The sequence below is a fragment of the Phacochoerus africanus genome, chromosome 11, assembly GCF_016906955.1.
Source record: "Phacochoerus africanus isolate WHEZ1 chromosome 11, ROS_Pafr_v1, whole genome shotgun sequence".
NCBI lineage: Eukaryota > Metazoa > Chordata > Mammalia > Artiodactyla > Suidae > Phacochoerus > Phacochoerus africanus.
Genome location: NC_062554.1, coordinates 124,391,003 through 124,404,375, shown reverse-complemented (window position 1 = coordinate 124,404,375; position 13,373 = coordinate 124,391,003). Strand labels below are relative to the sequence as shown.

At 45.5% G+C, this 13,373-nt stretch overlaps 1 protein-coding gene across 2 annotated transcripts in view; it reads right to left on the bottom strand.

The window, feature by feature from the left end:
- The window catches only part of RGL1 (ral guanine nucleotide dissociation stimulator like 1), a 291,186-nt gene that overhangs the window by 58,116 nt on the left and 219,697 nt on the right, over positions 1–13,373 (bottom strand). For both annotated transcript variants that reach the window (XM_047754302.1, XM_047754301.1), the window contains one exon: positions 12,737–12,814. In XM_047754302.1, coding sequence (XP_047610258.1) covers positions 12,737–12,814 — 78 coding nt within the window. The remainder of the gene's footprint in view (positions 1–12,736; positions 12,815–13,373) is intronic.

Here is a 13,373-nt window from a genome sequence, read left to right as displayed (position 1 = left end):
CAGCTCTGGGAATCTACTCATTTGACCCTTAATGACAATGCCCTTCCCACAGCTTAGCCCAAGAAGGCTTGGAACCCAGATAGGGAAATAGCAAGAAAAAGCATTTGCAGACCAAAGAGAAGTGAAGGCTGACGGGAAAGAAGAAAGAGAAAGACACAGATGGAACCATACAGCAGGAGGCAGAGCCCTGCCTCCTATCAGCAGAGTATTTATCAGCATCTGGGGGAGGGAGGCTTTCGGGAAAGGCCCAGACATGTGCCCAAAGCTCAGAGCAGCGTTATGTTCGCTAGTCCTGGGAAGAAACTTTCTGTTCTTGATAGACTAAGAAGCAGATAAAAGGCGAAACTTTGAAATTTCAAAAGTGAAAGCAACCTCACACAATCAGGACAGAAACAACAGAATTCCTGGCAAATGGCTTTTCCATCTTACCTTTCTTTCCTGGCTGTAGTCCTAAGACTTTTATATCCTAACCAGAACTGGTTACTGGAAAGATGTAAAGAATCATGATAATGAAGGGAAACCCTGGTAAAAAGTCACAGACTTACAGAAAAGGTGTGACTGTTAAACTGGAGAGGCTGAGCACACAACAGGAAAGGGGGCCAGAGAAGGAAAAGCTGGTTCCTGTCCTCGCTGTGCCACCTGCGAACCTCAGGAGCTGGAAGGGTCACTTAGCTCCATTCACTGGAGAAGAGAAATAATAATACCTGTCTTCATCATCTGACACTGATCAGCTGAATTTCAAATGACATAATGTCAATAAGGACACTGCGATACCTAGAGAGAAATCTGTGAGCAGTCTTAAAACTACCTGTCAGAAGTCCCAAAAGGAAGGGACTGAAAAAAATATGGCTCAGTCAGCACTCACAGAAAGAACTTGAAATTGCCACTGAAAGAATGGCCTAGAATACAAGCCACGCTCCTACAACACTTGTGGCTCCAGGCCTGCTGGAGGAAGACAATAACTGTGAACAGATACCGCCCCCCCCCCCCCCCCACACACACACCCCTGGAGGCCTCCCCCCCAGGGCAGACCAATTCAGAAACATCAAAGCAGAATATAAACAAGACATGCTTCTTGAATGACTTGTAAAGACCGAAGAAGTCATTTCTGAGGCCAAACAGAAAGACTAAGATTGTGACACAACCTAAACTCAGTAAGGAGAAAAGCCAGCACGTGACCTCCTTTTTCCAAAGTAATCCTGGTAGGTTACAGAGCAAAACGCTTCAGTCCCGAAGGGAGAATGTGTGTCTGGTTAAGAATGATGGGGACGGGGCAGGGCCCACATCTGATGGCAGAGGAGACAACCAGGATTGCTTTTCCTGCCTCGGGCATTCTTGGCAAGGTCCTGGGAGTTTATGAAACTTTCCCAACCTGCAATGGTCTGTAGGGTAGGAAGACATACGCAGAGCCATGGGCTTTCTAAGACCTTTCCTTCTAACAAAACAAACCGCTGGTGGAAATTAATTCACTAACCAAACTAATGTTTATTAAGTGACCTTTATTCTCCCTATTCACAAAAACTATTTATTTATTTATTGTCTTTCTAAGGCTGCATGCACAGCATATGGAAATTCCCAGGCTAGGGGTTTAATCGGAGCTGTAGCCGCTGGCCTACACCACAGCCACTGCCACGTGGGATCCGAGCCGTGTCTGCAACCTACACCACAGCTCAAGTCAATGCCAGATCCTTAACCCGCTGAGTGAGGCCAGGGATCAAACCTCTGTCTTTATGGATACTAGTCAGGTTCATTTCCCCTGAGCCATGATGGGAACCCCCACAAAACAATTTACGTGATGAATGTCACCGAGGAGTGTAGGTACTGACCTTTACAGAGAGTGAATCTGGTCAGCGCTGTGGGGAGGGATTCCCTGAGGAAATTACGTTAAAGCTGAGATTGAAGGATAAGGGGGAGTTGGGGTGAAGACTCTGGAGGAACAACATATCATAAGCAAAGGTCCTGAGATGACAGAGAGCAAATACACTTTCGAGAGACAGAGAGACCTGGTTAAAGAATGGAAAAGAAGGGGGAAATGGAGCATGAGATCTGCTATACTTGATTTCTTAGCCAAGCAGAAATCACACCTAATAATACGTGGTTGGAAGATACTAGACAGATGTCTTAGCTAAGAGGTATAAGGAAATAGCACAAAACTGCCCATCACTCTCAGGACCTTCTCACATACAATGCAGAGGAAGAGGGCTGCCTGAGGTGAGCATTCGGCTGTGATGATGCTCAAGCCACAGATTTTTAACACGTACAGGGATTTTAAGGGAAATGCATTTAGGCACATTAAAATTCCACAGGTAGTAAAATACTTTAGAATTGGTAAAAGGCTTAATAAAAAATTTCTCCATATGAAGTCATTGCTCCCATGATGCGTTAACTTCCATGTCAAGAAATAGGATTACCAAGACAAAAAGAGTGACTCTGTTCTTTTAGAGCTCCTATCTCTCCCCGGAAATCTATTTGAGATAATTTATTGTTACTTAATCACCAGCAGAAGATAAGACATGGTAACATTTTTGAAATGCAGCAAAACATTTTTCTATGTGAGAATGTTCTCCAAGAATTCCCTAATGTAGATAAGGAAAAGGTAAGAAGACCTACGTAGAGGGTGGCCTTCGAAGCCATGTAGCATGCGACACTGCCAAACCCTTCAGGTGGGAGCCAACACACTTTGCCCTTCGGGGAAAGAAAGCAAAAGAACCTTGACTGGGACTCTGAGCCAGACCCTCCTAGTCACAGAACAATTTTCTTGTTTCAGGGAAGGCTGCCAGTTAAAGCCTGCTTCTGCAAATGTCTTTCTCCAAGGTGCAGTGAGTTAAGGATCCAGCATTGTCACTGCTGTGGTGTAGGTTTGATCCCTGGCTTGGGAACTTCCTTGCACCACGGGTGCAATAAAACAAACAAACAAACAACAACAAAAAAAAAAACCAAAAAACAGTCTGCCTCTAAGACCCTCAGCTAGATGGTTTTCCTGATGAAAAATAACACAGGCAAATGAGAAATTTTTCCCCATTTTTTTTTCCTGAAAAACATGTAAAGGATGGAAACATTATCTAGACAGGTCAAGGCAACCTGGCAATGCTTTTCGGGACATTTTCCACTGTACATTTTGGTACTGGAGACGAGCAGGGATTAGCACACTGGGAGGGGAAGTAAAAGAAGAATTAAGAGAGACCCAGGGAAATGCAAACCAAGCCAGAGTCAGCGCTAAGCTAAGATCGTGATAGGAGGGAAACTCAGAGATGCAGAGTAAATATGGGTGGGAAAGGGTCAAGAGGAGGAGATGAGCTCAAAACCAAGAGTGTTTACACACCTGTCTCTCATTCCCAAGCTACATGTGCAGGCCCTGGCATCTGAAGGTAAATTTACAGACACTGAACATCATTTCTGTGCACAGACTTAGCCCTACATCAGCAAGCCTTATTCAGCATGTCAGTGACTGGATTCCATTAGATAAGGAATAAAACTAAGAGGTCTCCTAAATGCCTATTTTTTCATGAGCAATATGGTCAATGGGGCTAAACACACTCTCTGGAGTCGGACTAAGCCAACCTCTTCAGGCCTCAGCTTCCTCATCTGTAAAAATGGATATAATAATAGATCCCTCCTCATAGAGTTGTTGTGAGGCCTCAAAGAGGTAATGCATATAAAGTATTTAGAATAGTCCCTAGGACACAGTGAGTGATTTTAAAATGTTAGCTATTTTTTAGAACTACCATTTGATCCAGCAATCCCACTTCTGGGCATTTATCCAGAGAAAACCATGACTCGCAAAAACACATGTACTCCAATGTTCGTTGCAGCACTATTTGCAATAGCCAAGACATGGAAACAACCTAAATGCCCATCAACAGAGGAGTGGATCATGAAGATGTGGTACATACACACAATGGAATATTATTCAGCCATTAAAAGGAATGAAATACTGGCATTTTTAGCAACATGGTGGACCTAGAAATTATCATGCTAAGTGAAGTCAGCCATACAATGAGACACCAACATCAAATGCTTTCACTGACATGTGGAATCTGAAAAAAGGACAGACTGAACTTTGCAGAACAGATGCTAACTCACAGACATTGAAAAACTTGTGGTCTCTGCAGGAGACAATTTGGGGGGTGGGGGGATGTGCTTGGGTTGTGGGATGGAAATCCTGTGAAATTGGATTGTTATGATCATTATACAACTACAGATGTGATAAATTCATTTGAGTAATAAAAATAAAATAAAATCACTATATAAAATGTCAAGTTTATAAAAAAAAAAAAGAGCTAGCTATTTTTATTACTTTAAAAAAGGAAACAATTGCAGTCTTTAGGACTAAGGACTAAAAGCAAAAGGAACTGCACATAAGCACCAGACTCTAGTTGAGAAAGCTGCTTCCCACAGGGGTATGAGTTAACAATTCTGATACTGGTATACATTATAATGGAACTGAACAATTAAATAAATGGAAGGCAGAGGGCAGAAGCCAGTTTTCTCACTGCTGGACAAGAAATATACAAATAAGCCAGGGGAGGAGGCTTGAATGGCCCATGCAGTAATGGATTCAAGTTGAACACATCAGTAAGAACTCACATTTAACATTACATATGGAGAGAGATGATTATACATAGAAATATTTCTAGATACATGCATTTACTTAATTAATATATACATGTATTTTCTAGCCATGTCAGCTGAGAGGGCCTAAAAGAAATGACACTCCAATAGCAATGAGCACACCCAGTACCCAGAGCTTGGTTTCTAATACCATTCTCTAATAAAAAGAACCAGGTCTCTGGGGAGTTCCCATCGTGGTGCAGTAGTTAACGAATACGACTAGAAACCATGGGGTTGCGGGTTCGATCCCTGCCCTAGCTCAGTGGGTTAATGATCCAGCGTTGCCGTGAGCTGTGGTGTAGGTCGCAGACGTGGCTCGGATCCCGCGTTGCTGTGGCTCTGGCGTAGGTTGGCAGCTACAGCTCCGATTCAACCCCTAGCCTGGGAACCTCCATATGCCGCGGGAGCAGCCCAAGAAATGGCAAAAAAAAGACCAAAAAAAAAAAAGAAAAAGAAAAAAGAACCAGGTCTCCTTGAAGAAATGGCTGATTCTAGGACTGGGTCAAGAAATACACAAGACGAGTCCAGAACATCTTGCAGAACCATAAAGTAAGGACGGGCTGAGATCAACACAATTACAGGGGTGTGTCAAAGGGACACAGGAGTCAGCCTAAAGAGCTCCCAATGGCCAAAGTTGGAACAATCTGAGTAACAAAATACATATAAAGTAGCATTGCATTCTATCCCAGAGTATAAACAAACATTGAGTCCACAGCGAAAGAAATGGTTGAATAAATTAATAAATAGGGGAGACAAATCTCCCATGCAGAAGCTTTCCAGATAAACTGGGTAGACAGGTCACCCTAAAAGAGGAGGAGGAAACGCCCCCTCTTTAGGTGTGGGTTGTGCATAGCGACTTCCTTCTGCACAATAGAACAAGGATAGGAAGGGGGATGCGGGACATTTTCTGTGAAGAAACCTGAACAGTATTACTTCTGCCAGGTGATCAAAACCAACATCCATGGTCATAAATCATGTTGACAGTATGTGTTCTGGATATCATGTGACGAGAACGGTATTTTATCTCTGCGATATTTCTCTCAAAACCTCATACATTCAATCTCATTATGAGGGAAAATATCAGTCTAAGAGAAAAATTCCAATACAGGGACATCCTACAATACATCTCGGTCCTCAAAACTGTCCAAGTTCATCAAAAACAAGAAAAAGTCAGAAACTGTCACAGGCAGGAGGAACCTAGGGAGATACTGCAACTCAATGTGATGTGGTACCGTGGATGGGGTCCTGGAACAGAAAAGGGCCATTAGGTAGAAAAATAAGGAAATCTGACTAAACTATGAACTTTAGCTAACAGTACACTGGTTCATTAATTATAACAAATGAGTATACTCATACAGGAAGTTCACAGTAGGGGAAACTGTGAGGGGGGTACATGGAAACTCTATTATTGGCTCCATTTTATGTAAATCTAAAGCTGTTGTTTAAATGTTCTAAGCAGGGGGGGGTGGGGGTTGAACAAGAGGGTCCAACCGAAGTGCTTAAGAGAAATATTCTTGTTCTTGTCACAGGGAAAGAAGTACAAGCCAGAAGCCACACAGTGTCAAGGTTAAATCACACTCTTTCATTTAGTCACCATATGACTTTTTTTGTTTTGCTTTTTTGTCTTTTTAGGGCCACACCTGTGGCATATGGAGGTTCCAGGCTAGGGGTCCAATCGGAGCTACAGCTGCCTGCCTATGCCACAGCCACGCCAGATCCTTAACCCACTGAGTGAGGCCAGGGATCGAACCTGCACCCTCATGGTTCCTAGTCAGACTCATTTCCACTGCGCCGCAACGGGAACACCAGTCACCGTATGACTTTGGTCATGTTCCTTAACCTCTGTCTCATTCTCCTCATCTGTAAAGCAGGAGTAATTCTACAAAGGGTTAACATGAGGATATTGAAAGGACACCCAGTCCTTCACACTGGAACCCTTCCCAGGAAGCAGCTAATGAATTCTAGCCATTATTATTAGAAAGGGACACAGCCATTCACTAAAATTATTTTTCAGGGACCTCAATAACTCATTATTCTCTAATTCCTCACAGTCTGAGAAGGGAGTTTCTATGCTAAAAGTAGGTCCCTAGTGAAAAAACTGCTGAGGCGTTCTCTAGTTTTCACCGTCAGGTTGGAGTTTCCGTTGGTGACGGCAGATGCTCCAAGGCCCCAAGAACAGGAAGCAGGCCCGCAGATGGATGGGCCGACCAACCTGCTCTTCCTTCTTCTTTCCTCACATCCTGCCACCCATCTCCTTCCCCAGGAAACAAGCCCAACTTCCACATTTCTAACAGCTGTGGGGGACCCTGTTCAGTTGATAGTAAAGCCAGGCAAAACAGCAGAGGCGCGTATGTTCATACTCTAACCTCAAAAGCATTTCAGAAAAGGAAGATTCAGGCTGTCAAAGCTCTGTGTGGTCAATACCCCTCCTTCGCATGCTCTTGGCCTTTTTATCACAGGTGATTGACGAGGTGGTATTAATTTCTGCTGTACCATAAAGTGACTCAGTTATACATAGTATTACCTGGTCCTTACGTCTGAATTCAATGATTATAATCAATCTGCACTAAAGAAAGTCTCCGTTTCCCACGTGGTTCAGATTTCATTGTTCTACATAGATGGCATTCTACAATGTAAAAATGTCAGCAGGAAGGAGGAAAAGGGCACAGGTTGAATGAATGTGGGCAGAGATGTTTTCTTCTGTCACAGAAGCCAGCTCCCTGATTTCCAAATAGTGGCAAGTCTGGGGACTATGGAAATAAGCATGGGACACCTTATTATTTACATCCGGCTAGTGCTAACATCAGGAGTCACTATGTGGCAAAGATTCCAACATCGGAAGGCCCTGATAACTTTATCCTGCCAGGTAACTTTATCCTGCTAGCGCGCGAAGCTTGAACTGGGCGTACCCAGGACTGGAATTACAAGTGGACCCACAGCACAATCTGCTACTTTTTGAAATTCATGAAGAACACCAGCCAGCTGGGGTCCAAGACACGAGAAAGCAATCTTTCATCTTGACTCTTCCATCTGTATTTCCGTGTTTTTCCTTTCTTTTAGTTCTTTTATCCTCTAAATGGTTGATTAGATCCATACTCAGAAATACAGGAAAGACGGTTACCTTGGGACTTGGGAGCCTGAGTCAAAGGGAAGCCTTGCTCTACACTTTACATCAAGAACTGAAACACCAAACAATAGTTGAGCAGTTTTCTTTTCGTAGTTAAACCCCATCGTGATTCCCCGCCTCCCCGTCCCCTGGCCCCTGGCCTGCAAAACTGAAGGCATCTGGCCTAAAACAGGATGTTTACTTCGTAGAATGTCACTGAATTCCTGCCGTCTGTTTCCCACCTGAAATCACAAGAAGGCAGATTCACAGCGAAGGAGAACAATGGGCACGTTGCTGCTCCCTGCCTGACCCCACAACGGCCCATCTCCCTACTTGGGATCAGAGCGAGCAGTTCTGACGTCATGATTACTACACCAAGCAACTCAAAGAAGCCGCCCATTTCTTCTTTCCTATGTTATCAAAACTGGCTATGTAGTCTTCCCGAGAAAAACAAGCAGTCAAGGGCGCCTCTCAAACGTTCAATGTAATATCTGGACCATACCTCTTTCTGACATTCATTTTTAAGAAGATGAAGAGACAGCGGAATACCTTTTCTCTGAGGTATCATTAAACTTGAAGGGACCTCAGAGCATTCATTTTTTAGGCAAAGGGACGCACACCGAGAGAGGTGAAGTGACTGGTCCCATGGCTGGTACGTGACAGTGATGGCGGAGGAGCTTAAATCCAAGTTCACCTGCCACCTCACCCAGGGCCCCTCCCCTTCCACGAGGCTGGCTCCGCAGCCACCTCAGCATCTGAGTCACCTAATTATAAGGAAGGACAGGAATAAATACATTTCCAAATAAGTGTGGCCCTCCATTTGCATATACCCAGATATTCATAAACAGGGAGAGCTGCAGCCTCGTCGCCATACAGCAGGGCTTCTTTCTTAGGCACTGTTGATACTTAGGTCAGGCAATTCTCTGCTGTCTTGCACATCGTAGAGTGTTTGCAGCAATCCTGGCCTCTGCCCACTAGATGCTGGAGCGCCTCCCCACACGCTGGGGCAACCAAAAGTCCCCCAGATCGTGCCAAAACCACCTCTGGGGGCAAACCTCCCCCGCTGAGAACTGGCACGGGGCTGTATTTCTTACACATCTTCAGCCCTCAGGAAGCCTCCCATCACGGCCACAAGTCAGATGCGGCAGCTCTGCGAAGACCGAGGAACTTTCCTCGTGTTACCTGTGGAATGGGGAAGGTGCCTCCCTGATTTCCTCCAAGACAAAGCGGGGACTCTATGGAGTCACTGAAAAGGTCAGAAGGGTAACTTTTGAAAAAGAGAACAAAAAGATAATGCTGAAGTGAGATGAAAAATAATAAAAGGAGAAGTCAGGGGGGTCGGCGGTGGGGGGTTAAGGAGGAGGAAAGGGAAGGGGGAAGAAGAAAGAGGCCACCAGAGAGAAGGGACGTGAGCATTCCAGTATTTGTAGGACAGAGTGGCCCATTATAAGATAAAGTGGCATGTTTTCACCAGGAGTAATTCTTTAAAAAGGCAACTCCGTCTGAGGATAAAAGGTCAAGAACTTTCTACCAGTTCACTGCGAGGCTTGAGGAAAGGACCATTGTCCCCAGAAGACGGACCCCTCAGGGGAGTTCTATGTGAAGCTCTTTGTTAAGGCCTCCCATGCCTCAAACTGTAAAGCCCTTTAAAACAGCGGATCCTGGAGGCTCACCCACGTTACTGTTCCCAGGGTACAATGAACTTGAATGAAGTTTTATAAAAGGCCTTTAAGAGAAAGAACACGACTCTTCACGTCCAGGGTACAAATCAATTTTCCTTAACTGCTATTTCCCAGAAACTGATTTAATCTCAAAACACTCCCTGGGAAAGAGAAAAGCTCTGGCTCTTTTTCACACCATTCCTCTCTTTGGGGCCTTCAGGTGGCTAGCTCCACATGTGATGAAATTCCAAAAGGCGTGGACAGCAACCTGCTTATTTCTGAATCTGGCCCCAGGTGGAGGGGACAAGTGACAAGCTGGCCACACAGTTCTTACAGTAGCTCTTCTTCTATATACATTTTGAAACACTCAGTACAAAAATGTTCTTTTTTTAAAAAAAAAATTATTATTCCCATTAAGTTTTCATAGGTAAACAAAATCATCAACAACTACAAACCCCTCTACTCCCGCAGGTCTCAAACATGAAAATGCGTAGGAAACACCAAAGGACCGTGTTAAAATGCGGAGCCTGATGCAGGGCTGGAGCAGGGCCTGAGATTCTGCATTCCTAACAAGTTCCAAGGTGATGCGGGTGGTCTGTGGACCACACTTTGAGTCAGAAGACTTTAAGCCTGATGTGGGAGTAATCACTACATCTAGTGAGAGCTGGCCACGCACATCAGTGCGCAGGTTAAGTACAGGTGCGAGGTGGAGAGCCCTTGGTCAAGAAGGATTTATGGATGAGGCAGTGGCATTGGCACTGAGCATAACAACCACATAAAGAAGAACTTTAAGGGAAAAAAAAAGAAGGTTTGAAGTCTAATCCATTTCCCCAAAACCACCTATCTGATTATACTGTTTCCCTCTTGCAAGAACTCTTTAGGGCTGACTGCCCACTACTTACCAGAGAAAGTCCAAAGTCTCTTGTGAGAAATTCGACCCCTTCATGAGAGCCTCAGCTCCACTAAGTGCCCAGGTGCACAGTGACGGGGCCCCACCGATTCTGTGCTCCTCCCCCACACGTCAGGTACACTGCATTTCTCTGATTCTGGTCCTACCGCCCCCTCTTCCTACATGGCTCGCATCTTCAGCCTCCCTTGAGGTTTGCTTCAAATGTCACCTCTTCCAAGAGGCCTCCCCAAAGCTCTCTAGGAAGAAGGTTATTTGTTTCTCTCACCACACTTTGCACTTGGCATTCAATTATCTACATTGGTGTGTTTGGTTTTCTGGTAGGTTATACCCCAGCCAATAAAACTACAAAGCTACCTGACATCAAGGTTTCTCATCTTCACATCTCTGGCTCCTGGAGAAACAAGTCCATCAGTCAATCCTCCGAAGAGTTAAAAATTCCATAGGATTATCTCTGTGGACTTTTGATTCAAAGATGAGTATTTACCACGAGGGTTCAAGCACCCTGGCATACAACCCAGGAGAACCTCCCTACTGCAGCCGCCTGTACCCCTGCATCATGGACTTTGTTTCAGTGTCTCCTAGATCATTCTCAGCATGAACCATATTCCATTAAAAAAATAAAAAAGACCTTCCATTGCCCAGACCATCCTCCATTCCATTTCTTTGTTCTCCTTTGCAATGACACCCCTCGGAAGTGTTGTTAAACCTGCCTTCCCCACTTCCTCCCCTTCTATCCTCTCTTGACCTGCACCTCTAGCCACCAAAACTGCACCCTGTCAAGATGCCAAAGACTTGCAAGAGCAGGAGCCACTTCCCAGACTCCTCCCGCTTGATGTGTGGGCAGCATCAGACCCAGCTGGTCACTCCCGCCTGAAGCCCCTTCTGCACCTGTCTTCTGGAACCCAGCGACTTTCCTCCCTTCCCCTGCCTGCACTGCTCAAGGCTTGTGGGCTGGACCTCTGCTTTCCTACCTCTAAACACTGGAGGGGACCAAGGCTCAGTCTTCCAACCTTACTCTTTTCCATCTACCCTCTGTCCCCAGATGGTCACATCCAGTCCCACAGCTTTATAATATGTATAAACTAAGGAGGCCCAAGTTTATTCCTCCAACCCAGACTTCGCCCTGGAATCTAGACTTACCCAGTTACCTCAAAACTGACATGTCAATAACCCCGCCAAACCAGCTCCTCCCACCAGACTGTCTTATCTCATGAAGCAGGGTTTCTATTCCGTCAGCTGCTCACACACAACCCTTGGAGGCATCCTTGCCCCTGGCCCTTGCTCTCAAATGCCCTGCCCACTCATCAGTACCTGCTGGCAGCAACACCATCAAGATCTCTGCAGAAGCTGTTACTACCACAAGTCACTGGCACTTGCTGTGACGATGACAACGAGGACGACTGTTAACACTTAAGTCCATGCTGCCTGGGCCCACATAAGGGTCCTAACCGGCTTCTTGCTGCCACTCTTACCCCCATCCTCAAAGTCAGGGTCTATTGTCCACAAAGAGCCAGAGTAAGCCCTTTGTTTTATTTTATTTTATTGCTTTTTAGGGTCATACCCGTGGCATACGGAAGTTCCCAGACTGGGGGTCAAATGGGAGCTACAGCTGCCAGCCTACACCACAGCCACAGCCACATAGGATCTGAGTGCATCTGTGACCTATGCCATAGCTCACGGCAATGCCAGATCCTTAACCCACTGAGCAAGGCCAGGGATCAAACCTGCATCCTCATGGATCCTAGTCAGATTCATTTCCGCTGAGCCATGACAGGAACTACCAGAGTAAGCCTTTTAAATATACACCAGGCCATAGCACTATTCTCCTAAAACCCTGTAAGTGCTTAGCTTCCTCAGAATAAAACTCCACATCCTTCCCCAGGCCCTGGAGTCCCCAGGTGAGGCGGGGCTCGCACACTGTGCGGATCTCACGCCCCAGCACTTGACACCTCGTTCACCCTCTGCTGTTTCTCGAACCCATCCCTGCTGCTGAGCCTTCTCCATACCCTCCCTGTCTGGACACTCACACGGCCTCGCCTGTGCCCCATGCAGGTTCCTGCTCCAACGTCTCCAGATCAGCTCAGAAAGCCCAGTTCTGACACCCTACGTGAGTCAAACTCTCCATCAGGATCCGGCCCCCTTGCCTTCTTCATTCTTTTCTGGATGGATTCTTGGTCTCTGAGAAAATATACGCTTCATAAGAGCTGGAACTGATTCTGTTCACAGCTGTATCCCTTAGCACAAGGCCTGGAAAACAGTAGGTGCTCAATACATTTTTACTGAATGACTAAATCATTACATAGTCAAAACAACAACTCCATGCCTTTATGCACTGTGGAAAAACCATGGCGACGTTCCAAAGGAATTTAAAAACTCTACGAAATCATATTCCTTTAAGCTAGAAAGTCTTGACTGAGAGCTTGTAATGCAGAGACAAGGCAGACTCACTTCCTGATCACCGTCTTAGACGCTGGGGAACTTTGGCCTCCATCCTCTTCACGGTTCGGGCTTGCCAGGCTTCCATACCTTTACGGGTGAACACACAGACAAAACACAGTCAATAGTCTCAGAAAGCAACTCTATTCCATTCCAACCACGAGACAGCAGTTACACTTTTCAGGAGTATGTAAGGAAAGCAATGCTTACGAAATAGCATCAAAAAATGATCCCGTTGTGCCTCAGAGGAAACAAACCTGACTAGTATCCACGAGGATGCAGGTTCGATCCCTGGCCCCGCTCAGTGGGTTAAGGATCCAGTGTTGCCGTGAGCTGTGGTGTAGGTTGCCGACGTGGCTCGGATCCCGAGTTGCTATGGCTGTGGTGTAGGCAGGCAGCTATAGCTCCGATTCAATCCCTAGCCTGGGAACCTCCATATGCTGTGGGTGTGGCCCTAAAAAGACCATAAAAAAAATGCTGTATTGTTAATACTTACTTAATACATATATGCATACACACACATATCTGTATATTCTAAACAGAAAAGGGGTTTAACAATGAGTCACACTCCTTAAAACTTTCTCTTGATGTTTAACATTTTTTGGATTTTCTGGATGAAATCGGTCTTCCTCTGAGCAGAAGGATCGGG